The sequence below is a fragment of the Leptodactylus fuscus genome, chromosome 11 (assembly GCF_031893055.1).
Source record: "Leptodactylus fuscus isolate aLepFus1 chromosome 11, aLepFus1.hap2, whole genome shotgun sequence".
NCBI classification, from domain to species: domain Eukaryota; kingdom Metazoa; phylum Chordata; class Amphibia; order Anura; family Leptodactylidae; genus Leptodactylus; species Leptodactylus fuscus.
This window is the reverse complement of record NC_134275.1, coordinates 50,302,835-50,329,854: the sequence shown is the minus strand read 5'-3', so window position 1 is coordinate 50,329,854 and position 27,020 is coordinate 50,302,835. Positions and strand designations below refer to the sequence as shown.

At 44.6% G+C, this 27,020-nt stretch overlaps 1 protein-coding gene across 3 annotated transcripts in view; it reads right to left on the bottom strand.

The window, feature by feature from the left end:
• The window catches only part of CCDC9 (coiled-coil domain containing 9), a 35,272-nt gene extending 9,042 nt beyond the window's left edge, over positions 1-26,230 (bottom strand). For 2 of the 3 annotated variants that reach the window (XM_075260113.1, XM_075260112.1), the window contains exons 1-13: positions 26,175-26,230; positions 24,896-24,944; positions 24,264-24,368; positions 23,919-24,062; positions 22,173-22,577; positions 21,486-21,569; positions 20,232-20,402; positions 19,962-20,143; positions 19,785-19,837; positions 18,991-19,111; positions 18,198-18,309; positions 16,502-16,958; positions 1,899-2,057 (exon numbers count right to left, since the gene is read on the bottom strand). In XM_075260113.1, the coding sequence (XP_075116214.1) occupies positions 1,899-2,057; positions 16,502-16,958; positions 18,198-18,309; positions 18,991-19,111; positions 19,785-19,837; positions 19,962-20,143; positions 20,232-20,402; positions 21,486-21,569; positions 22,173-22,577; positions 23,919-24,062; positions 24,264-24,368; positions 24,896-24,898 (1,996 nt within the window). In that variant the 5' untranslated portion in view covers positions 24,899-24,944; positions 26,175-26,230. Of the gene's footprint in view, positions 1-1,898; positions 2,058-15,947; positions 16,015-16,501; positions 16,959-18,197; positions 18,310-18,990; positions 19,112-19,784; positions 19,838-19,961; positions 20,144-20,231; positions 20,403-21,485; positions 21,570-22,172; positions 22,578-23,918; positions 24,063-24,263; positions 24,369-24,895; positions 24,945-26,174 lie in introns of those variants that run through there. The other variant, XM_075260114.1, reaches the window with a different exon arrangement.
• Positions 26,231-27,020: the final 790 nt, after the last annotated feature.

The following is a 27,020-nucleotide window of genomic DNA, read 5'->3' as shown; positions in this document are numbered from 1 at the left end:
TGAAGAATCATAGATTATATTACCAGAGAAGCTACAAAAAGCCTCAAAAGCGACATTCAACTCTTCACTACCTAACACGTGAAACAGTGGTCCAGGGCTCTGCACTGACATCTCCCCAACATATCCAAGATCCTTACTGTCCAGTATTTGTGACTGCTAAGCCTGGCACAGGAAGAGACATCCATGTGAAAATCAGTCCAATACAAGTGATGGGTGTATTGTGTCAGTCTCTCGCCTGCAGCCAGGGCTCCCACTGCTATGGACTGCTATGGGGTTGGCACAGTTTTATGGGTAATTCTAAGTTTATGTACAATTATAATTGTAATATTGGCTGACATTAATATTGTAGCTGTATCCGGCCAGTGGGGCCTCTTTTACAAATAGTTGCAGAGTGTGTAGATCAGAGGTGTACAACCAGTGCTGCTATTCTCAGGGCCGGGTTTACCATTAAGCTAACTAGGTTTCAGCCTAGGGCCTCAAAGTCAAGAGGGGCCTACATGCAAATTGTTAGCAAAATTAAAATCACACTATTCTAAAAACAGTGAACACTAAAACACAGCTGAAAATAAGGAGAAAATAAGGAGTGGCCCCTGCACACAGTATTATGTCCCTTAGTGGCCCCTGCACTCAGTATTATGTCCCCATAGTGGCCCCTGCACACAGTATTATCCCCCATAGTGGCCCCTGCACACAGTATTATCCCCCATAGTGGCCCCTGCACACAGTATTATGTCCCTTAGTGGCCCCTGCACTCAGTATTATGTCCCCATAGTGGCCCCTGCACACAGTATTATCCCCCATAGTGGCCCCTGCACACAGTATTATCCCCCATAGTGGCCCCTGCACACAGTATTATGTCCCTTAGTGGCCCCTGCACACAGTATTATGCCCCATAGTGGCCCCTGCACACAGTATTATGTCCCCATAGTGGCCCCTGCACACAGTATTATGTCCCCATAGTGGCCCCTGCACACAGTATTATGTCCCATAGTGGCCCCTCCACACAGTATAATGTCCCATAGTGGCCCCTGCACACAGTATAATGTCCCATAGTGCCCCCTGCACACAGTATTATGTCCCATAGTGGCCCCTGCACACAGTATTATGCCCCATACTGGCCCCTGCACACAGTAATATGTCCCATAGTGGCCCCTCCACACAGTATTATGTCCCATAGTGGCCCCTCCACACAGTATTATGTCCCATAGTGGCCCCTCCACACAGTATTATGTCCCTTTTTTCCACTTTATTCCATTGTCGATGCATTTACAGAAACCAGAAGCGTCATCTTTGCCTCTGCTTGTGTTTTGTAATTGGAGTCAGTGGAGGGATCTTCAGTGGCCAAAGTGTACGCCAAGACCTTAACCCACCGAGGAGGCCTCCACTGACCAATACATAATTAGAATGACAAAATTATTATTTTTAATAAAAACACTTACTTTTCTTTATAGTATATCTTATTTTTGGGCATGACCATCATTTTTTTACATGAATTTCCACATGTCCCCTCAGAGTCATCATGCTCAGAAAATAAAGGGACGCCAAATAATGGACGGTTACTAAGGACGATCCGTTACCCATTGATTTTAATGTTGAAAAATAATGGACACTTGACATCTGTCATGAAACTGTTATTTTTTACAGGCACAAAAGTCCTGAATTTCAGACTTTTTGTCCACAAAAAAAAATAACGGACATGTGACAGTTTTGGTGTAAACGGAAACTAACAGACACCAGATAAAACAGGTCAGTTGCACTGAACTGCTGCTTGTCTTAGGTGTTACCTTCAGCTCCCACTAGGGGGAGCTCAATGCAGACAGATGTATACAGCGGCCATGGACTTCTATGTGTCCCATACAACAGCTCAGTATAACATACATGAGGTCTGAATACGTTACCTGGGCTCATACTGCTCTCCACATTTCCTTCTGGAAGTTTCTCTAGTGATGTTTGCTCCATGATTGTCTCTATTTCAGTGCAATGAACGGACACAGATTCTAGAACAGGGGTTAAATTCTTCACCGGAGAAGGGGCTGGATTTTGGTTCTCGGTAGGGCCTGTAAATTACAAACACGATTACTTACTAGAGCGCTCAGACACACAGGACATCGTTTGCTCCTGAAAAACTAAAATGGAAGGTTATATCTCTATCTATACAGTGTAAGGGCTCGTTCACATCAGCGTTGTGAACTCCGTAGTTCAGGTTTCCGTTTCCTGCCTAAAACAGAGGAGGAGACGGAAACCTGCAGGAGTCTCTCTCACCCATTCATTTGAATGGGTGAGAGAGATGTCCAGCCGTGAGAAACCGGGTTTTATAATCCGGACACAGAGTCGGACATGCAGTACTCTGTGTCCGGATAAAAAAATCCGGTTTCGCGGCGGAGAGCATAAAACGCTCACCGCCGCTCACGGCTGGACCCGGTCTGAGCTTTCCGACTTCTGGCATGCAGAAGACGGAAAGCTCAGAACGGACAGATGAACGCAGGTGTGAACCTAGCGTCACTCTCATTTTATTTATTGCTGTTGTGTGGGGGGGGAGTGGTGATGGTTTGTGTAATATATTAACCTAATTAACTTCTTTGGAATAGAAAACAGGCTGTAAGATTCCCTCCAGCATTACCAGGGAGGCTCTATCTGTACACCTGTACTCAATGCAGCATGAAGCAGATACCAAAGGAGATGGTCAATGTAAATGGCTCAATCTCTGGATATTTACCAACTAGAAAAATTGTATTATAGATATATAAAAGGAAAGAAGCTGAGCTGTGTGATATACAGGGGTATATGATGGAGGAGAGAAGCTGAGCTCTGTGATATATAGGGGTATAGGATAGAAGGAGAGAAGCTGAGCTCTGTGATATATAGGGTTATAGGATAGAGGAGAGAAGCTGCGCTGTGTGATATATAGGGTTATATGATAGAGGAGAGAAGCTGAGATTTGTGATATATAGGGTTATATGATAGAGGAGAGAAGCTAAGCTCTGTGATATATAGGGGTATAGGATAGAAGGAGAGAAGCTGAGCTCTGTGATATATAGGGTTACAGGATAGGAGAGAAACTGAGCTGTGTGATATATAGGGTTATATGATAGAGGAGAGAAGCTGAGCTCTGTGATATATAGGGGTATATGATAGAGGAGAGAAGCTGAGCTCTGTGATATATAGGGTTATATGATAGAGGAGAGAAGCTGAGCTCTGTGATATATAGGGTTACAGGATAGGAGAGAAACTGAGCTGTGTGATATATAGGGTTATATGCTAGAGGAGAGAAACTGAGCTGTGTGATATATAGGGTTATATGATAGAGGAGAGAAGCTGAGCTGTGTGATATATAGGGGTATATGATAGAGGAGAGAAGCTGAGCTCTGTGATATATAGGGGTATAGGATAGAGGAGAGAAGCTGAGCTGTGTGATATATAGGGTTATATGATAGAGGAGAGAAGCTGAGCTCTGTGATATATAGGGGTATATGATAGAGGAGAGAAGCTGAGCTCTGTGATATATAGGGTTATATGATAGAGGAGAGAAGCTGAGCTCTGTGATATATAGGGTTATATGATAGAAGAGAGAAGCTGAGCTCTGTGATATATAGGGGTATATGATAGAGGAGAAAAACTGAGCTCTGTGATATATAGGGGTATATGATAGAGGAGAGAAGCTGAGCTCTGTGATATATAGGGGTATAGGATAGAGGAGAGAAGCTGAGCTGTGTGATATATAGGGTTATATGATAGAGGAGAGAAGCTGAGCTCTGTGATATATAGGGGTATATGATAGAGGAGAGAAGCTGAGCTCTGTGATATATAGGGTTATATGATAGAGGAGAGAAGCTGAGCTCTGTGATATATTGGGTTATATGATAGAAGGAGAGAAGCTGAGCTCTGTGATATATAGGGTTATATGATAGAGGAGAGAAGCTGAGCTGTGTGATATATAGGGTTATATGATAGAAGAGAGAAGCTGAGCTCTGTGATATATAGGGGTATATGATAGAGGAGAGAAGCTGAGCTCTGTGATATATAGGGGTATAGGATAGAGGAGAGAAGCTGAGCTGTGTGATATATAGGGGTATATGATAGAGGAGAGAAGCTGAGCTCTGTGATATATAGGGGTATATGATAGAGGAGAGAAGCTGAGCTCTGTGATATATAGGGTTATATGATAGAGGAGAGAAGCTGAGCTCTGTGATATATTGGGTTATATGATAGAAGGAGAGAAGCTGAGCTCTGTGATATATAGGGTTATATGATAGAGGAGAGAAGCTGAGCTGTGTGATATATAGGGTTATATGATAGAAGAGAGAAGCTGAGCTCTGTGATATATAGGGGTATATGATAGAGGAGAGAAGCTGAGCTCTGTGATATATACAGTCCTATGAAAAAGTTTGGGCACCCCTATTAATCTTAATCATTTTTAGTTCTAAATATTTTGGTGTTTACCACAGCCATTTCAGTTTGATATATCTAATAACTGATGGACACAGTAATATTTCAGGATTGAAATGAGGTTTATTGTACTAACAGAAAATGTGCAATATGCATTAAACCAAAATTTGACCTGTGCAAAAGTATGGGCACCTCAACAGAAAAGTGACATTAATATTTAGTACATCCTCCTTTTGCAAAGATAACAGCCTCTAGTCGCTTCCTGTAGCTTTTAATCAGTTCCTGGATCCTGGATGAAGGTATTCTGGACCATTCCTCTTTACAAAACAATTCAAGTTCAGTTAAGTTTGATGGTCGCCGAGCCCACTTCCAATCATCCCACAGATGTTCAATGATATTCAGGTCTGTGGACTGGGATGGCCATTCCAGAACATTGTAATTGTTCCTCTGCATGAATGCCTGAGTCGATTTGGAGCGGTGTTTTGGATCATTGTCTTGCTGAAATATCCATCCCCGGCGTAACTTCAACTTCGTCACTGATTCTTGAACATTATTCTCAAGAATCTGCTGATACTGAGTGGAATCCATGCGGCCCTCAACTTTAACAAGATTCCCGATGCCGGCATTGGCTATACACAGCCCCAAAGCATGATGGAACCTCCACCAAATTTTACAGTGGGTAGCAAGTGTTCTTTTTGGAATGCTGTTTTTTTGGACGCCATGCATAACGCCTTTTTGTATGACCAAACAACTCAATCTTTGTTTCATCAGTCCACAGGACCTTCTTCCAAAATGAAGCTGCCTTGTCCAAATGTGCTTTTACATACCTCAGGCGACTCTGTTTGTGGCATGCTTGCAGAAACGGCTTCTTTCTCATCACTCTCCCATACAGCTTCTCCTTGTGCAAAGTGCGCTGTATTGTTGACCGATGCACAGTGACACCATCTGCAGCAAGATGATGCTGCAGCTCTTTGGAGGTGATCTGTGGGTTGTCCTTGACTGTCCATTCTTCTTCTCTGCCTTTCTGATATTTTTCTTGTCCTGCCACTTCTGGGCTTAACAAGAACTGTCCCTGTGGTCTTCCATTTCCTTACTATGTTTCTCACAGTGGAAACTGACAGGTTAAATCTCTGAGACAACTTTTTGTATCTTTCCCCTGAACAACTATGTTGAACAATCTTTGTTTTCAGATCATTTGAGAGCGGACTGTCCATGCTTGGCGACCATCAAACTTAACTGAACTTGTACTGTTTTGTAAAGAGGAATGGTCCAAAATACCTTCATCCAGGATCCAGGGACTGATTAAAAGCTACAGGAAGCGACTAGAGGCTGTTATCGTTGCAAAAGGAGGATGTACTAAATATTAATGTCACTTTTCTGTTGAGGTGCCCATACTTTTGCACCGGTCAAATTTTGGTTTAATGCATATTGCACATTTTCTGTTAATACAATAAACCTCATTTCAATCCTGAAATATTACTGTGTCCATCAGTTATTAGATATATCAAACTGAAATGGCTGTTGCAAACACCAAAATATTTAGAACTAAAAATGATTAAGATTAATAGGGGTGCCCAAACTTTTTCATAGGACTGTAAGATTATATGATAGAGGAGAGAAGCTGAGCTGTGTGATATATAGGGGAATATGATAGAGGAGAGAAGCTGAGCTCTGTTATATATAGGGGTATATGATAGAGGAGAGAAGCTGAGCTCTGTGATATATAGGGGTATAAGATAGAGGAGAGAAGCTGAGCTGTGTGATATATAGGGTTATATAACAGAGGAGAGAAGCTGAGTTGTGTGATATATAGGGGTATATGATAGAGGAGAGAAGCTATACATTTACTTGATTCGCTTACTGTACAGTGTCTGGTGTTAGAGAGCTTGTAGAACTATAAATTCAGCTCTGGAGTATTTCGCAGGCTCTAAGTACAAGATACGTAAATCAGTTACTCAGCATTTTAAGCAGATTCCTACTATAAGAAACTATAATGCAGTTGATAAAGGTGAATATATAGGTGAATATATAGGTGGAGATATACAGTCATGGCTATCAGTGCCAGAAGCAGCAAAACAACCTCAAAACATCTTCCTTCCTCCCCGGTCTGTGACTGCGGGTCTGCTGCGCTTTTCTTTGTAGGTCTCATTCCTTTTTTGGTAATCTATAGAAGGATGTAAAGCTCAGTCTTGGTCTCCTCAGGACACTTGGATGTCTCTGGCCGTTGGTTGGGGCTGCTCCTCCTCATCCTGACTATCCTGCGTTACAACCTTTCATCAGTTTTTCTCTTCCGTCCAGGACAATTCACTACAGGGCCACAGGGTGGAAACTTCTGCATTCTGTAGTGCACCGCAGATCTCTGGAGATGGATTTGTAGTCTTGAGATTGTTGATATTTTTCCACAATTTTGGTTCTCAGATCCTCGGACTCTTAGGGGGCGGTGACACTACCATTGGTGACCTAAGTAGTGTCTGTAGCTATTGTCCATTACAAGATTTTAGCAACGGACACTAGCGAAACCGTCAAAAACCTGTTAACATTTCCATTAATTTCAATGGGATTTTATCCTGCGTCCGTCGAAAGTCTTTTTTTTCCAGCGGACAAAAAAAAAATCCTACGTGCAGGACTTTTGTGTCCATTTGAAAAACCGGATTCTTGATGAACCGCAAGTGTCCGTTATTTCTATTTTTTAACATCAGTTACTATCCATTATTTTGTGTCCGTTGTTTTCTGCACATGCTCAGAACGCAGAAATAAAAAACAGGCAGTATAAAAAAAAAAACCCACAAAAAAAACACTAACTGATGCTGGGGTGTCCATTACATGGATCAAATAAGAAAACAGACACATTAACATCAGTTAGTGTCCATTAATGTCTGTTATCGGGGGTGAACCTGCCCTTTTCGCCGCCCGAGGCGGACGACAGAAAGCCACCCCTCCCCCCCTCAAGAAGGAAGGGGCGGAGCGGAGGGGGCAGGGCAAAGTGAAGGGGCGGGGCTTAGCAGCGTTCGCAGGCAGGGAGAGGACCTGCTCTCTGCCTGAGCGTAAGGGGAGGCCGCTGGAGCAGCGCTGCTCCAGTGGCCTCCCCAATCCACCGCTCAGTGCTAAGCCAGTCCAGGACAGCTTGTCCTGGACTGGCTTAGGTAAGCAAAAATGCCGCCCTTCCCGGGGCCCTGGCATAGCGCCGCCTGAAGTGGTCGCTTCAAGTCGCCTCATGGGAGGTGCGGCGCTGTCTGTTATGATAGGCTCCTTTTTTATTTAATGGACACCTTCAGGCTGGGGCCCCCACGGGACGTAAACGCCGCGATTTGCCCGCAGCGGAAACGCTGTGGGAAAAATCGCGGCATTTTACATTGCAAGCAACGGGGATGGGATTCATGTGAAGCCCTCTTTGCGGAAAAAAACACAGTGCGGTTACGCTGCGATTTGCAAAGCCATTGCGGCTTTGCAAATCGCAGCATGTCAATTATATCCATGGAAACGCCGGCGGCTTTCCCGTAGATATAATGGGAAGAGAAAGTCCGCAGAGGAAAGCTATGAGAACTTTCTGTTGAAAGCGCTGCAGAAAGAACTGCAGTGCGTTCACGCAGCGTTTTTTTCTGCAGCGCTTTAGCGTGTCCATTCACACGGAGTAAACGCGCGCTCATTTTGGCAAAATACACGTGTAAAAATAAGACTCCCATTGACTTCAATGACATTTTACACGTGTATTTTGAAGTGGTTTTTTTTTTTTACACGTGTAAAAAAATGTCATTGAAGTCAATGGGAGTCTTATTTTTACACGTGTATTTTGCCAAAATGAGCACACATTTACTCCATGTGAATGGATCCTTTGGGCCCCTTCACACGGAGCATACGCTCGCTGATTCTGAACGCGTAACAAGTTCCGAATCAGCGGCGTTAAAACAGATCCCATTGCTTTCTATGGGAGCCAGCATACGTGTGCTCCCCACAGAAAGTAATGGGCTGCTTTTTTCCCTATTGCTTTCAATGTGATACGCGTGTATGCCAGCAATGGGATCTATTTTAACACCGCTGATTCGGGAGGTGCTACACGCTCAGAATCAGCGAGCGTATACTCCGTGTGAAGGGGCTCTTTCTGTTCTCTGTGCTTAGTGCGTTCTCTCCTTTGTATCTGCTTTCAGCTGTTTTTTTTTTTTTTTTTGTATTGCCCACACCTGTTACTTGCCAGTGAGTTTGAACGAGCATCACAGGCTGGAAACAAAGTTATTGCTCTCTATTAGAGATGAGCGAACACTATTCGAAACAGCTGTTTCGAATGGCACGCTCCCATAGAAATGAATGGAAGCGGCCGACACACAGGCTTTCCCGGCAGTCGGCCACTTATCATTTTGGGGAAGTTCTGATGGTTTGATCTTTTTATAGGAGGCAAAGTGTTGAAAAAATCAACCATTGGGCCGCTTGGATTTCCCCCCCGATTTAACGCATGGCGATTTAACGCATGGGAGAAATATTTTTAAAATCTTAATCTTTTTATTGTGTCAGTTTTATTCTTCGATCTCCTAGGGACCTTGAACCCTTGGGTGATCACTCGTACTGTATAGTGCAATACTAATGTACTGCCGTGTATAGTGCAATCCAATCACTTCTATTACATGCTGCTATAGCAATGACAAGCCTGGGAACCCTCAATAGGCCCCCGGCTGTCATGGCAACCGATCTCCACCCTCCAATCACATTCCAGGGGAGCAATCGGTTATAGATGGTGACGCTATTGGCACCTGCACACTTTAGGTCACGTTTAACCACGGCATCTAAAGTGTTAGGGTAAGTTCACACAGATTTTTTTTGGTCAGGATTTTGAAGCGGATACAGCTCCCATGGAAATCAAAGGGAACCGCTCAGGAGCTTTATCTGAGAGCCGTTTCTTCTGTCGCCTTGCGATTCGGCCTGAAGACACTCCCTCCTCCGGACTAGGCCCATTCATTGGGCCTAATCCGGAGCGGAGCACGCGGCTGGATGCCGGTGCAGTGTACTGGCTTTCCAGGTTTTTCAATTGGAACCTGAAGCTGCCTCAGGTTCCGATCCAAAAAAAAACCTGTGTGAACTTAGCCTTAGAGCCTGCGCTCAGTGTTGGCTCTGATTGCAGTGGTTAGCGCTGGCTATATTATACAGACGGCATCTGATGTGTACGGAGAGGGCTCAGCTTTATATTGCATCATTATTGTTACAAATAAAAAAAAAAATCCTGCAAAAAAGAAAAACTCCTTGAAGGGATTCTACCATTAAAACCTTTTTTTGTGGATAAGACATCGGAATAGCCTTTAGGAAGGCTATTTGTCTCTTACCTTTAGATGTGATCTCCGCCGCGCCATTCCTTAGAAATACCGGTTTTTACCGGTATGCAAATTAGTTCTCTCACAGCGATGGGAGTGGGCCCCAGTGCTGAAAATGCGATGGGAGCGTCCCCACTGCAGCTCGAGAACACGATCCTGCGACGCCTCTATCTTCGGCTGGATCCTCCCCTTCTCTGTCGTCTTCCTCCTGCGTCTCCTCCAACGCCTGAGCAGTTGGCTCTACCAGTGAGACACCAACAGAGCCAAGTGCAAATGCCGGCTGGCAGCCATTTTTTGGGAGGCCGCTCCTGCATTGAACTACAAGAGCAAGAGCGGCCACCCAAAAATGGCCGCCAGCCGGCATGCGCAGTCGGCTATACTAGTGTCTCACTGGCAGAGCTAACTGTGCAGGCGTCGGAGGTGATGCAGGAGGAAGACGACAGAGAAGGGGAGGATCCAGCCGAAGATAGAGGCGTCGCAGGATCATGTACTCGAGCAGCAGTGGGGATGCCCCCATCGCTGCCAGAGAACTAATTTACATACCGGTAAAAAACGGTATTTCTAAGGAACAGCGCGGCGAAGATCACATCTAAAGGTAAGAGATGAATAGCCTTTCTAAAGGCTATTCCGACGTCTTATCCACAAAAAAAGAGGTTTTAGTGGTAGAATCCCTTTAAAAACTTCCTTAGGCCGGGGCCCCACGTGGCAGCCAAAGGAAAAAATTGCGGCTTTTACAGTCAGGGCAAAGTGGTTGGGATTCTAGCGAACTCCATGCCCACTTTGCAGTAAAAACAGCGATGCGGACATACCAGCGTTTTGGAAATTGCAGCACGTCAATTATATCTACGGAACCCTGGTGGTTTCCCCATAGGTGGAATTGAAACAGACCGCAGAGGAAACCTCTGAACTATCTGTCTGAAGCGGTGTGGGAAGAACGGCGATGTGTTGACGCCACATTTTTCCCCGCAGCGCTTTTTAGCCGTGGGGCCTTGATGTCACTTCAGGAAGATCGTACTTGCCTTAGATGACAGTAATCACCAAGTATATCATTAAAAGGAGGACTCCAATCATTATAATGTACCGTATATACTCAAGTATAAGCCGACTTTTCCAGCACATTTTTCATGCTCTCCTCTGCTTATACACAAGTCAGGGTCCACGGAGCACAGAAAACTGGAAGGACCTGGAAGGGGGAGGTCCTTTAGTGCTACTGCTCTGTGATTGGCTTGTCATGAGGTCACGTGACTGTGCAATCATTGAAGGTCCTGTAGCCACTGGTATGTAACTTCTGCAGATAAGGTTGAGTCTAAATCCTAGTAGCTCCACCCACCCCAGAGTCCGATCACATGGTCATGACGTCATCAGAGGTCCTTTAGCCCACTAGGATTTAGCATCTCCCCTGCAGATGAGTGGCCAGGATTCATTGTGTCTTATGGAAGATGTCTGTTGTATGGAGGAGAGGAAGCTACAGTAACGTGACACACACAGGGACCTTCCTTTAGTTATTCTGCCTATTAATGTCAGGCATTTGGGGTTATTAATTTAGTTTCAGTAACTCCATGTGCCTCACATTAATAACAGTTAACCCCATCATGCCCCTCATATTAACCCCTGTGTGCCCCATATAAGGGTTACTAATATGTGAGACACATGGGGGTACTAATGAAGGACCTTAATTATTACCTCCATATGTCCCACATATCAGTAACTCTTATGTGAGGCACACAGGGGGTTAATGTGAGGGACATGATGGGGTTAACTGCTATTACTATGATCGCCATGGAGTTACTAAGCTGCAATGAACATGACCAGACTCATCTGCAATGGTGGATTTCCCCCCTTGGCTTATACTCGAGTCAATGAATTTTCCCAGTTTTTTGTAGTAAAATTAGGGGTCTCGGCTTATATTCGGGTCGGCTTATACTCGAGTATATATAAAATATAAAAGAAGAAGAAAAAAAACAAAAAAAACTGGGCACTCACCATTAAGAGGATACAATAAAACTTTACAACTTTATTTTCAAAAATCCATTAAAAGTATACACGGTTCAGTTTCAGTTCACAGAGTCCCACGATGGCTTATGGTTTGCAGGATACCCTGCAGAATGTACTGGGGAAAAAAAATACATTTCAAATGACGAATTGGAGGAAAAAATTCGGCATTGGCACCAATTTCTTATGGGTTTATTTTTTACTAGCTGGTACCCGCGACTTCGTCTGCGGTGATTGTAGAAGTGGGTATATACAGGCGCGGGTAAGGTTTTCGTACTGTGTATAAGGGATGGGATATGAAATGTAACTGTGTATCTTGTTGTTGCTATAACTCTGAGAGCACATGAGACTTTTGTGTTGAATGTAATTTGTATTTGAGCTGCTATACGGTGCTGGTATAAACTGTACAGTGTCTTTGGGACAGAGGTATTACAAGTTAAGATACCTCGATATACGACATTGTATGATTTGTTATTTTCTGCCAGTAGTGTGTTGACATTTTTTTGTTTGTAAAAGTTGCCATATTCTGGACAGCAGTCACTTTTTTATTTGTCTGTGTTGGGGGATGTCTTTTTTTGCGGGGCCGGGTGTAGTTTGTAGTTGTTGCATTTTCGGGAAATGCTATTGGTTTGATCACTTTTGATTGATATTTGTATGATAATGAAAATAGTGAAAAAACAGCTGTTTTGGACTTTTCAGTATGTTTGCCGCTACGACATTAAGCATCCAGGCAAAATATTTGTCTAGCTTTGTAGAGCAGGCGATTTTGGACACAGGGATACCTAACATGTATGTGTTTCACAGTATTTAACTACTTTTATATGTATTCTAGGGAAAGGGGGGGATTTGAATTTGTAATACTTTTTATTTTTCATTTTTTTTTCCCTTTTTTGTGTTTTTGTTTTTACATTTCTTAGACCGCCTAGGGGTATTGACATGGGTGGGCGGTGTCGCGGATTGTCAGAGCGATGGGGGTCGGCAGACATGGCTGCTCCGGAGCGTTAAAGAGAGCCTCCTGGAGTATCGTTAAGGTGAGGGGCAAAGTGGTAAAGTATATGTATATGTGATTGAGTGGGGTTAGGGGCGAAGGCTGTAGAGGGCAATATGAATTTTGGGGCTTGCTATGGTCCAAAGTGTGTGGGATTGCAGAGCTGGTGGTGTGAGTTGTGGTTTTGTGGGGGTCCTGGCACAAACGTATGTGCGCTATTGTGACGAAAAGTAGCCTATTGCGCAATCGGGTGTATTAACTATGTTTGTGGAAACTTTCAACCAAATTGGTCGAGCGGGTTTTTGCATGATTGAGGAACAAACATCCAAACATGCAAATTTATAATATTAATAGGATGGCATTCACTATGTGGTAATGACGTTCGCTGTATTGTGTGGGGAAGGACCATCACGGCCACATTTAGGCCGGGGCCCCACGGGACGTAAATGCCGCAATTTGCCCGCAGCAGAGACGCTGCCGGAAAAATAGCGGCGTTTTACAGTGCAAGCAAAGGGGATGGGATTCACGTGAATCCCATGCCCACTTTCAGGGAAAGAACACAGCGCGGACATGCTGCGATTTGCAAAGCCGCAACGGCTTTGCAAATAGCAGCATGTCAATTATATCTATGGAAACGCCGGCGTACTTTAGCGCTGCAATTGTGGCCCGTGTGGCCTTAGGGAGGATTTGTAATGTTTTGACACCTTTAGAAAAATGAAAAGCTTTGCAAAATAGAAAAAAATAAAATAAAATCACATGCTGCCACCTGGAACTTTTTTCCTATTCAGGCACGGCGTCTTTATGTGGGACAAGATGACGTTTTCATTTATATCATTTTGGGGAAGTTCTGATGGTTTGATCTTTTTTACAGGAGGCAAAGTGTTGAAAAATCAACCATTGGGCCGCTTGGATTTTCCCCCAATTCAACGCATGGGAGAAATATTGACATTGAGCTTGAAAAAGTGCTAAAACAGCACGAAACGGCTGTCGCTCCCTCTTCTCAGGCGTGCCTCCTCCCGTGTATACTTTTAATGGATTTTTTAAAATAAAGTTGTAAAGTTTTATTGTATCCTCTTAATGGTGAGTGCCCTTTTCTTTTTCTTTATATTGACTATGTTGTTTACTGAGAGCACCACCATAGGAGCATTCAATAATGTATTCCCCTCATCCTACCTTGTTACTTCAAACCTGCATTAAGTAGTGCCACCTCACTCTTTTTGTATATAAGGGTTAGTTCACATGTGGGGCGCCCGCGCGGGTTTTGACACAGAGAGAGCCGCGGCGAGCCGCGTCTCTCTCTGGTCAAAACCCACCTGCCACGACCATCGCGGTCGCGGCTTTCCCCTCCTATGTTGGCTCAAATGAATGAGCCGACACAGGAGGGTGCTGCCGCTAGGCGGAAGCCGTGTTCCAGCGTGCCGCGGCTTCAGTCTGAAGAAAGGAAATGTCGCTTCTTTTCTCCGCTAGCAGCAGCCCGCCGCTACTGGAAAAAAGAAGCCCGGCGGTCTGCATAGACCACCATTGTAAAGGGGCGGATTTTGAAGCGAAATCCGCTGTCAAAATCCGCCCCTTTGTTCACGTGTGAACGAACCCTTATACTCGAGTATATACGGTAAGTGTACTCCTTCTCGTCACGTCCTGAAGGGGCTAGAGGTACAAGAGGTTGCCAAATGCCCCAAAAATCAAGCCAGAATTAGAGAATTGATAAAAAAAAGGGAAAGAACATCAGGCACATACGTTTTATCACTGGCTCGAGTGTTTCTTTAATGCAATATTACAACTAATATCCAAAATTTACAAAGTTCATAATTTACAAAAAAAAAATAAAAAACAAAAAAACAATAGAAATTATTCAGAATGTTTGCATTGTCCCTCTTGGTTTGTGGCCGCCTGTGATGTCACCGTCATATAATAAAAGCATCAGATCAGTCTATACATAATAAAAGCAAAGGTTCCTGATACTGTACAAGCAAACAAGATTTCATGGAGACGCTACAGACCAGCAATACATTTGGGTAAATCAGGTTCTATGTATTGTAGTAAACAAGATTTAAGGGGTTTTCCGTCCTCAAAACAAAACCTGTGACAGCGAGCGCTGACAGCCATCCCAACACAAGCCCAGCTCAGCTGCCCCCCCCCCCCCAACTACCCCCCATCCCCCCAATTCTGCAGCCCTTGTTTACTGATTACATTGAATCAATAGAAGATCCCGGCAATCGCAACATCTCGTCTATTCAGGGTCTTGCAGTCATTGCTATAACTTTATATAAAGGATTGGCTTTATTTTCATTATATTACAGAGGATTTACATCTAACATCAGCAGTTTTACCAAAGTCTAATCGTTTGAACGCTAAGTCTTGGGGCGAGTAAAGAGAAAGGGATCCACAATGCAAATATGGGAGGAGTTAGCTCGGGCTTTAAAAGCGATATCCACCTTCAGAATCAAATTATTTGCATTATATGCAAAAAAACCAACAGCTTTAGCGCAGTGTTTCCGGCCCGTGTGGCCTTAGCCTCACATCACTGTGTAGTCTGTCTACAACTTCTGTGCGGATAGAGGGCAAAAGTATGAAATCTTTAGGACAATAAATCATTTGATTGCAAAGGTGGACATCGCCTTTAAAGGGTTTCCCCATCATAACCACTCGGTGCGACTAACAGCACTCTGCGCCATCTTAAGTAGCAGCCAAAAGCGCTCCCATGCCACTTTATCCCAGCAGTTAGCCCATCACCAACCAGACGCTGATCCCGTATCTCATCGATGTGCCATGAGCAGTTATGGTCGGAAAGCCACTTTAAGACAAAGCAACCAGAGTCCTGCTGTCATTTCACGGTCACCGACGAAAAGCCATCAATGCAGGACAGTAATGGCAGCAAGTAAACGGCTACATGTAATGGGCACACAGTAAATCAAAGCTATAGAATTAGCTTTATAGGGCCACACTATTCTTTATATATAATTTTCTATATATATGGGACGAGCTTACCTTGCACATGATCAACCCTATCCCACCCAAAGTATAATTTCTATCGATAGGAGAGTATGCGTAGGTAAGACAGAAGATTAGACATGCCCCTTACTGAATCCACAGCCCATAAAATAGAATAGACCGGTTACAGAATATTAGAAATAAAAGCATCAGCGGCAACATTAGTACAAGACAATTCATAGTAGGCGAAGGCACCAAAGCCCCTGAGGTCAGCCACGCGGTTCCGTGTACGACGACATGTATAAATGGGAATATTCGGGATAAAATGCACAAGGCTAAGCATTCACAAGCGCTGCGGGAGGACACCTGGCTGGAAGCTGAAGGGTTACTAGCTGTCTCTGTGCTGTCTCCTGTCATAGCCTGCGGATTTAGGAAGAACAAAAACTTCAGTCCATGTAAAAAATAAATAAATATATAAAAAAAATGTGGAGCCCGAGTACACGAGGCTGCCGATACCATCAACTACTATAGAAAACTCACTCAGAATATAAAATACATAGAGTTATACAGGAGGACGGTGTCCAGGCATTTCATGCAGAATTCTCTACAGCAGGGGCAGCTCAATAAAACATCGAAACAACTGGGAAAAGTGAAAAGTCCATTGCTGTCTTCCGTCGTAGGAAGACGCAAACCGATTCTGTGTCTGTTATCATTTACACCAATATAAGCAAGACAGAAGCCATCTTCTATCTCACTGTGTGCACAACTGTCCCAAACGTAAGGAAGACATCGTCCGCCATGTTGTTTACATTAGTGTCAATGGGAACGGACACAGAATCAGTCTGGACAACTCCTACACATACATTGTCAATGCTGCTGGCACGTGCCATCTTTAGTGTTCACTGACCTGAGTTAGATCTTGCGTCTTCACTGAAGCCCCTCGTACTATCAGTCTGAAGAGGACTGTCCTCGTTGCTGCTTCCTGGAGGAGACAGAAGCTCCATCTCCTCACCCCAGTCTGTTACTGGACAGTGTCCATCAGGAGAGAATGGGCTGGTGGGTTTGGACTCTATGACTCGGTCATCGCTGGTCACATCTGGAGAAGGTATGGTCAGCTTGGGGGTCTCCACGTGTTTTGGAAGCCTTTGTTCTTTTGGAGTCACTGGAGGAGTGCTGGCTTGAGGAGGATCTTCCTCAGCTTCTAAAGAATCTTCTTCCTCCTCCTCCTCCACATCTTCCTCTTCAACTTCACCACTTGCATCCGTCCACTCATCATCTTCGCATTCATGGTTTATATTTTCATTTTTCTGAGCCGTGGACACTTCCGATATCGGTTTCGAAGGTTCCTCTGCTTTCTTAAGCTCCTGGAATAAAGGAATCAAAGTAAGGTGAGTGGGATTTTACTCAGTTACATGTTAGTGTCCATAATGAAACATTTTCTAATACGCCATACAGCAAGGTATACAGGTGAGATCATATATACATGCCTGAAACCTACTTAGGCCAGATTACACATAGGTGAATGGGTCAGAAAAGTGAGACTGGCGAGGATATGACAACTGAAACCCTCAACCACAAGGTCTGCCAAGCCCTCATCCTTAGGCTACATGAATGTGTGCGTCTACAGGTACATGGGAAAACACACACACTTGTGTTCAAGGAGCCTTAGGATGGGTTCACAATACCGTTGTTATAGTCCATTACGATCTTCCGTCATAGGATGACAGCAATGGACATGAAACTGTTGCAGAGAACGGACAGACCGATACAGTGTCTGTTCCCATATAAACATAACCTATCTTCCTGCTTGCACAACTTTATCTTGTTACAAAAGTAAACAAACTTGACAGTGGGCATCGTCCATCAAGTTGTCTACATTAGTGTCAATGGGAACAGAGACAGAACCAATCTGTCTGTTCTCTACAACAGTTTAATGTCCTTTGCCGTCACCCTATGACAGAAGACAGCAACAGACATTACAATCAATAAAAGAAGTTTAACCTCTCAATGCCCTGTGCTGTACATATAGGATACAGAATAAAAATCCTTGGGCAAGATGCACCCATACAATCTAGGGGGTTGTTGTATTACTAGTGACTACATGTCTAATTAACAAAGGGACCACGAGATAGATAATGCAGCATATTTTATCAGTCTGTCCGGACGCTGAACGTTTGTTACGTTTTAGATATTTCTGAATAAAGGTTTTATTTTGCTACCTTGATTTCATCAGTAGAGACCTGACAACTGAATAATATAGACAGTGTGTGGTTAGTAGAGGGCCCTTCTCCCACTTATATATTTCTCTCGGCTACCTATTGGGATTGTTGCAGTCCCTGACAGTGACATCCATGCACAGGTCCCATTTGCTTGAATAGGCCGATATGCAGGAACAGACGTCTATAGGTCAAGTTTGAGGTAAAGCACCAAGATTCTTCAGCTTCTGACCCTGCACCAATATTCCATCTTTTCAGCAGCGGTGACCCTTCAGATACACATTGATGGTCTATCCTTAGTACAGATCATCAATGTAAAGTCCTTTTACAACACTGCTAGACTGCTCTGCTGTTGAGAAGTATACACACTATGGAATAAAAACTTACTGCTTTCTCTACACAAGTCTCCTTCTCTCGCTCTTCTGATGGCAGAGGTTTGTCTTTATCATTTCCAACATCCTCCTCCTCCTCCGCTTCTTCCCACCGGCTGTCATGCATGCTGTAAGAGAAAGAACAGAAACATCCCTTTAAGCCCCCTGTGCAACAGATCACATATTCTGCTACAACCATATACAGTTAGTCCTCGACTTATGACGTTGATCCGTTCCTATGCAGCGGCGTAAAACGGTTTACGCCGGTAATTGTACCGGCGTACAGTTATGCCATACGTAACTGTACCATACACAGTAAGTACAGTCTTCCCCGCTGCACACTAAATCACGTACTGTACAGGGAGAGCTGGCAGCTTGCGTTTATGCGGGAGATTACTTTTTCTCATAGGAATGCATTGACCAACGTTGATTGGCCAATGTACAACATTCGGCCAATCAACGCTGGGAGTCTGAGGAGGCGGAGTCTAAGATCGGACCACAATGGAGACTGCTGTGGTCCGATCTTAGACTCAGAACCAGTGTTGATTGGCTGAATGCTGTACACTGGCCAATCAACACTGGCCAATGCATTCCTATGAGAAAAAGTAAGCTACCTCGTAACAGCAAGCTGCCAGCTCTCCTGACTAGCAAGGACGAGCCTGCTGCAGAACCAGCGTTGATTTGCCGAATGCTATACAGTGTATAGCATTCGGGGGAGTGGGTAGAATGTTCAAAGTAACAAATCCTAATCTGGTGCTTGAATGGTTTAACAAGGATATTTTCTACACTCCAGTTTTAAGGACGCTCACCTGTATGGTTTATTTCCAGACCTTCCCCTTTTCTGATTCCGCCTTTGTGTTGGCCTTTTAAGGCTCTCTGGGAGGAACTCGGCCATAGTGGGAGGTTTGGGAGCCCCGCGTTTTCCTTGGTCTGTCAGAGAAACAAGCAAAGCATTGCAATGAACTAGACATCATAACAACCGCGGATCATGTGATAGAATGAAAGAATCAGATAAATCTTTGCATCACGCTTTGCTTCATATCTTCTACCTTTTCAAGATGGCTGCTGACCATAAGTGTATGGATAACATTTGTGCTTAAATGCAGAAGCCGAAGTCTAGGATTTCATGTGGCTCAGATATGCAAGAGAAGAAAAACACTCCTTGCACCTAGGCAGGTCCCTGAGGGACAGGCCCCAGCTTTGGTTGGTCTTATGCAAAATCTAGTATAAGAACAGGGGCCATTTCTTTTCTATACAAGTCATTTGTCAGGACCAGTCACCATGCTTTATGTCTGACAATCGCTGCTAGACCACGCCTATATATTTCAAGGTACCATTTCTCAACACTGTACGTGTCAGTGTTCCTCCATTATCCTGCCTTGAATACAAATGACGACATTGACAATGGTGTTACTGTTCCCTTGTAATGGGGGGGGGGTATTTATGCATGGGACTTATTAACTAATGGGATAGTGTGATGTATCACCATAACCGTATAAAAAGGTGCGTAACATTGCTTTTGTCAGGTGGGATCAATACAGAGCGTAGGATACCAGTATATTAGATACAGTGCTCACTATATATAGTATGAAGACATATTTACCTCTTCTGCCAATAGGTTCTTCCTCTACAGGGGGAGCAACACCTTCCTTAAACCTGTGAAGAAAAAAAATATACAGCTTATAAAATTATACAGAATATAAAAAATACAGCTATAAGAACTAGAGTGACTGGTTACAGCTCATATACACTGTATACTAGACATCATCTGAACACCTACATAGAATCTGTTTTCTCTGCATCCCACTCTCTCCTCCATTGCCCAGTAGGCTTTCTGTGTCGTGCCAGTCTCTCCTGATCAATCTGGTCTCGCTCTTGTTTCCACCGCACGTATTCTGCCCGTTCTTTGCCAGTCATGGACATGGTCATATCCATCTGATTCTTTCCTCCCGATCTTCGACCCTTTTTTTAAATAAAGCAGATCATGAGGATTGGCAAAAACCAGCGGATCCATAGCAATGAACAGACACGTCAGAAGGCATATACTTACGTGGCTCTCCTTTTCACGATCCATACCAGTTTTCACCTTCTCAAAATCAGGGCCACCCCAATTTCTATTGTGGCGGCGGCTTCCCTCCTTCCTGTCAACTTCTACGATGGGGCCTGTCCTTCTGGGATCATCAAGAAAGTTGCGGATTGGATTTTTCTCCCTTACGCCATCCTACAAGGAAGATAAACATTCAGCTGTAGAAAAGGATATATATGTGGAAAACCTAAACCATGTGCGCCTATCACTTTAGTCACTGGTGATCTGCAAGCGATTATTAGCATTAAAGGGGTCTTCCGATCTCAGTGTCTCTTCTTCTCACTCCCTGTATTTCTCCCTCCTGCTGAACAGGACGCAGAACACTTATGCAGGTCAGATAATATGCAGATGCTTGTACAGAACAGGCTCAGTGTTATCTGTGTTTTTACATAGAGAGATAACAGAGCAGGCTTTATCAGCAAAACTGCATTAATCAGTGAATGAGCTGATTGTCCTGCCAGCAAGAACAGTGAGTAAGTGATGTCACTTGTCCTATAGGTCTGCGGTGATAGCAACGATGTGTGAACAATGGGAGGAATAAGGTCACATAGCAGGAAAACAAAGCAGCATTTCTAAAGCAATATATTTAGGAAAAGGCTTCAATTTACAAAAGTTACCAGTATAGATAGGATCCTTGAGATGGGACAATCCCTTTAGGCTTAAGATTTGTTGCAGATTTTGCTGCAGTTTTTTGAGCCAAAGCCAGGAGTGGATTGAGCAGTAGGGAGAAGTATAAGAAGTTCCTATTTCCCATTCCTTTTGTAGCCACTCTTAGCTTTGGCTCAAAAAACTGCAGCAAATTTTGCAACAAAAAAAGCTGCGTATCTGCAAAGTGGGGCCTTAGCCTTAAAGGTATTATAGTGGAGTGCTGCATTTAAATTACTGCAACCTTCAGAGCTAATATCATCCAGAAATCTTTGCTATCCTGGAATCCACTAAAATTATTCTTGTGGTTTACATCCTAAGAGGGACAGCAATTTGATGGAAGAAAGACCAAGTCCAACCAGACAGAAAAGCTCAGACAGTGTTGTGGTGCATCTGACAACAAGCTCGCTGACCGTTTCCAGTGACAACCAGCAGATTTGTTTTTTTAGACAGCCATCAAAAGGAGTTGCCTTTGAATATTCACAATATTTGACCATTTCTGTTCTAAAAAATGGTTACCAATGCGGCACACAATGGCACCAAGTGACAGGAGGGGTACAGGCCAATACTCACCCTTTGGCTTCTCTCATATTCTGCAATTTTCTCCATCTCTTCATTCATCTTTTCAATATTCTGTTTCCTCTTCTCTTCCCATTCCTGAAAAGCAAAGGAAATTTTTTTTTTTTTAGCTAAGACCACAAATCATGCAAGCTCACCAGACACCTGCAGAGAAATGTGTCCGTTACATATATGCCAACGGTACTGAATACAATCCACAAACTGGACTGAGAAGCAATCATGGCACTCACACAAGGGGCATCATGCTCATCTGTCACATGACAAATTTGGAGCTCAGTTCCATTTAAAAGAAGTGGACTGGGCTGAAATACTGAAGACGCCCACAACACAGTGCATGGCATTGATAAGCAGCGAGAAGGCCACAGCGCTCATCCAAAACACAAAGCTGTCATGGCAGTGCTGGGTGTCAGATCTAAGTCTTAACATTAGGCTATCAATAGCAGCATCCCAGAAGACACTAGGACAGTTTCATAGGATGCTAGTACCCTGAAGAAACCCATGGAAACTTGAGGAAACCGACCCAAGCAAGAAAAGAGCAAAGATTTTGTCCTTCGTCACATTCAAACCCAGGACACCGGCACTCCATCCCTGCTAACCACTGATCCACCATGTTGTGGAGCTTTTACCAAAGTTTGCATTAAAAGAACATTGAAGAAATTTATGATCAGCTCAATTCAATACCTTAACTTTTCTGTCAGGTCCTGGAACGCCATCCGGCAATCCTCCGTGGCCAGCCCCTCTACCTCCCATGCCACCGCCCCTGCCTGGTCCTCTTCCACCTCTGTCTGCTGCTCTGGTGGGTGCAGACCGCCGCTCTCCATGAGAATCATCATTAGGAATCCTTGGACTTCTCCTGGACATGTCCGTACCTTGAGGCCTCCTTCCTCTTGTCGGCCTTTCAGATGGATGAGCGCCATCTCCTTCGGCTTTGAACGGTTCCACTGATTTATCCCCTTGGGAGGGTCGCCCACCTGTAAAATGGCCTGTTCGGCCACTGGTCCTGTTGGTGGGACTTCTCTGAGATGTTTCTGAGCGAGACGAGTGCGCGGTTTTAGGCGATTTGCCATCATTTACTATTCTCTTCTCCTGAAAAAACAAACAAACAAAAAAACCGATAAGATAATAGGTTATGTAAGGAGGAAGGAATTCCCAATTACGAGGTATCTTTTTGTTGCTAGTACTACAAAGGTGGTTATAATTGTACAACTAGTTTTATTTCTGCATAACATCTGAAGCTAAGCAACGTATGAAATAGTCAACTATGAAAAATAATAATAGTAATGTTGTTTGTATATAACTAACAGGCGGAGCAATGTGTATCCGTGGGTACAGATCACAACCTAATCCATCTGGGTACGGCAAGTGTTGTCCCCTCTTAATATGGTGTAGGGTAAGAGAATTAGGGTTACACATGACACCTGAGTCAGACCACACTGCCCAGTCTGTAACCATGAAGACACACATCTGTATACACAAACACACAACATGATGAAGAGAGACCATCACTCCTTAAAAACTTTTAGCTATATTGATGAGGTATTTTCTCATGGTCTCACAATTTTTTGCAGCGTCTGACTCCTGCCTTTCATCTAGATCATCACAAATGAATTTACTGCAGCTCAACTCATTCACGTCAATGAGAGCCGGGGCAGATGAACAGGACCTGACCACTACACAAACCATGGAGCAGCTTTGTGCACTGCATACTACAGGAATACTGGACAACCCCTTTAAAGGGATCCTATCAGTCAGACACTATTTTTTGTAGGTACAATGTCGGAATAGCCTTAAGAAAGGCTATTCTTTCTCCTACCTTTCGTCGTCCTCTCCGCGCCGCCGTTCGCCTACAATCCAAGGTTCTTGTCGGTATGTAAATAAGTTATTTTGCAGCACTGGGGGTAGGCCCCAGCGCTCAAACAGCGCTGGGAGACATGAGAAAATGTCTGCTTGCACAGTATTGTAAGCGGCCATTTTCTCGTGGCCTGTGGGCATGCGCAGTCTCAAGGCCCGCGGCCTAGAAGTTACAATCCATCGCCGGAAGAAGAGGCTGAAGATGACGCTGCTGAAGAAGATGGAGACGGCGCTGGAGAGAGTTCTCTCGCAGCATTGAGGCCGTCCCCAGTGCTGTGAAAGAACTCAATTACATACCGACAAGAATTGGGATTGTAGGCAAACGGTGGCACGGAGAAGACGACGAAAGGTAGGAGATGAATAGCCTTTCTTAAGGCTATTCCGATGTGGTACCTAGAAAAAAATTGTGTCTGACTGATAGGATCCCTTTAAGTTGTACAAACTTGACAAATCCTAGTATTGTAAAATGCAAGTCTTGCTTTCTTGTGGATCCAACTAAACTGGAGACCCACGTGTCACTATCACATGCACTTTGTAACGTGTCAACCTATAGATCATATATACAAATCCTCTCACCCCAGCAGAAACATCAAGAGTGATTGAGAAATTCTCCTTCTCCTTTCGGGCTTTGTCTGGCTCGCTGTCTGAGTGTCTGGCTTTCCGTGCGGTGGTCACAGCAATTCCCTCTTGTTCAGCCCTCTTCCGGTCCTCCTCAATCATCTGAGAGGGAAAGAAGAAAAGGAACATGCTAAAATAGAGCTAAAAAGACAAACTCGTCAATGTGATGGGGGAGATGCTAATAAGGAGAGGGTATGTCTATAGTACAGTAAAGAATACAGATTTTAAATCCATCTAGAATAATTAGAATATCCACTCATTAAGAAGGCTGCTCAGGTTCCAGAACACAGAGGGTATAGTTACCTGGTGTCTCCTGACCAGAGCTTCATTCTTCTTACGCAGGGCTTCAATCTTTCTATCCAGCTCGGCATCCTTCTCTTCTTTGGACTTCATATCTAGTACAGAAGCCTGTGACGATACAATGACACCCATCAATTCCACAGCTCATCCCAAAGAGTCACACAATAAAAATGGATAGGAGATGCATGCCGAAATCCGTATCTCCCCACCAGATCAGGGTAACCCCACCCGCATACACTTTAGAGAGATGACTGGTCCCAACAAAGTCAATAGGTTCAATGAACATCAATCTAAACCCAAGTTCACATGATGGAATTTGGAGTTGATACTACGGCAGATTCCGCCTCTGCTCCATATTCTGTCTCCCATTGCTTTTAATTAGAGGCAGTGAAAAACTAAGCATCCTGCTCAATCCTACCGCGCATTCCACCGCCGATTCAGCCGCAGAACCCGCGACTCCTTGCTCAGGTGGATTAATCGCAGCGTGTTTAAGGCTATTCAGTAACAAAACCACAGGGCTGGAATTTGGAGAAGTGGAATACTGCCTGAAATTCCTCTCCAAATCTCACCATGTGAGCCTAACCCAAGAAGTATGAAACTGTTGATGATGCAAGGAGATTATAGGATAGACTTACCATTGCTGTAAGCAGAGGTCCCAGGCAGAATCCAAGGGGTATCTTCTTTCTGAAAAACATCAAGATCAAGGTTTACATATACAACTTTATTAGGAAAGGAACACCAAGGACGGGAATATCCCACTGCATGATCACCCTGCGATCCTAATGCTAGTGAATGGACTTGTATTTTGACCCCTAGTGTCCCACGACTGCAGCTCTTAGTGGAATAATGCAACTAGAAGTTGTGGCACTCCAGGGGTTAACAATGCAATGACGTTCACTAGTATTAAGGAAGGAGTCATGGGGTGACCTGCAAATCTTTGACAACATAACAGGAGCGACAGGCAAAGTTATAAACCTTATTGTAGCAAACCCTCAGCTGTGACGAGTAATAATCTCAATGCAGTGACAGGAAGCCGATGTACTAGAAATGTCAGACATTAAAGAGGTCGTGGGGCTGATGTGACATTAGTGAAGGAGTCGCAGGTAACAGATCTTTGATCAGGCGATGGGAGCCACAGCCAAAGCCGCCATGAAGCCCTTATCTAAATTGAAGCCTGTTGGATACCAGCTGGGGGTTGTTTCATTTCGGGCAGCACGGTGGCTCAGTGGTTAGCCTTGCAGCACTATAGTCCTAGGATCAAATCCTGCCAAGGACAACATCTGCAAGGAGTTTGTATGTTCTCCCCGTGTTTGCGTGGGTTTCCTCCAGGTACTCCGGTTTCCTCCCACACACCAAAAACATACTGATATGGAATGTAGATTGTGAGCCCTATATATGGGACAGTGACTGACAATATCTGTAAATCACTGCGGAATATGATGGTGCTATATAAGCATAATAAATAATTTCATGCAGCTGAGGGTTTGCTACAATTCTATCCAGAGCAGATAACAGCACCATGTGCACATTCACTGACAGCAAGCAGAGCTGCAGAGGAACACACGAGGCAGAACGTCAGAGAGAACACCCGCCCCATCATCTGTGCCAAACCACTACCTGCGCCACCATGCAGCAGCCCACAGGCTGTATACAGCATGACCGCCCCCTACTCTGCACCTCTGCAACTACCTCTACACTCATGTACATACCCCTACACCCCTATAACTACCCCTGCAACTATTCGTACACACATCTGTAACTACCCCTGCACCCATGTACACTCCCCCTGTAACTACCCCTGCACCCATGTACACGCCCCCTGTAACTACCCCTGCACCCATGTACACGCCCCCTGTAACTACCCCTGCACCCTTGTACACACCCCTGTAACTACCCCTGCTAATCCCCGCTCACCTGCTGCCCTGCTCTGACTTCCGGCTTCAATAACATGCGTCTTCCTCTGTAAGACCACGCCCCCTTTACGGCAGACCGTGTGGGGCGGGGCTTCGAGAGACGTCCTCCATGCTAGGGTTACGTGAGCCGGGGAGGCAGCGGCGGACATGTTTATTGTGGGCGCGGAGCCGGTACTTGGTTTTTGGCTAACTGTAGCCTGTGGTGAGGCCGATAAATGAGAACGAGACCACAAAACCGCTGCGGTAATAGGGTCAAAGGCATTCTGCTGTTACACTACAACTCCCAGCACGCCCTGCCCGATCAGGAATGCCGGGAATTGTAGTCATACCATGTAAACCCAAGTGTGCCAATAAACTAGGAAATGTACTAAACCCTATCATTGTAAAGTGTACAGAGGATAATGTGGGGAGATAGCACTGCAGGGTGTACAGAGGATAATGTGGGGAGATAGCACTGCGGGGTGTACAGAGGATAATGTGGGGAGATAGCACTGCGGGGTGTACAGAGGATAATGTGGGGGGGAGATAGCACTGCGGGGTGTACAGAGGATAATGTGGGGAGATAGCACTGCGGGGTGTACAGAGGATAATGTGGGGGGGAGATAGCACTGCGGGGTGTACAGAGGATAATGTGGGGAGATAGCACTGCGGGGTGTACAGAGGATAATGTGGGGAGATAGCACTGCGGGGTGTACAGAGGATAATGTGGGGAGATAGCACTGCGGGGTGTACAGAGGATAATGTGGGGGGGAGATAGCACTGCGGGGTGTACAGAGGATAATGTGGGGGGGAGATGGCACTGCGGGGTGTACAGAGGATAATGTGGGGGGGAGATGGCACTGCGGGG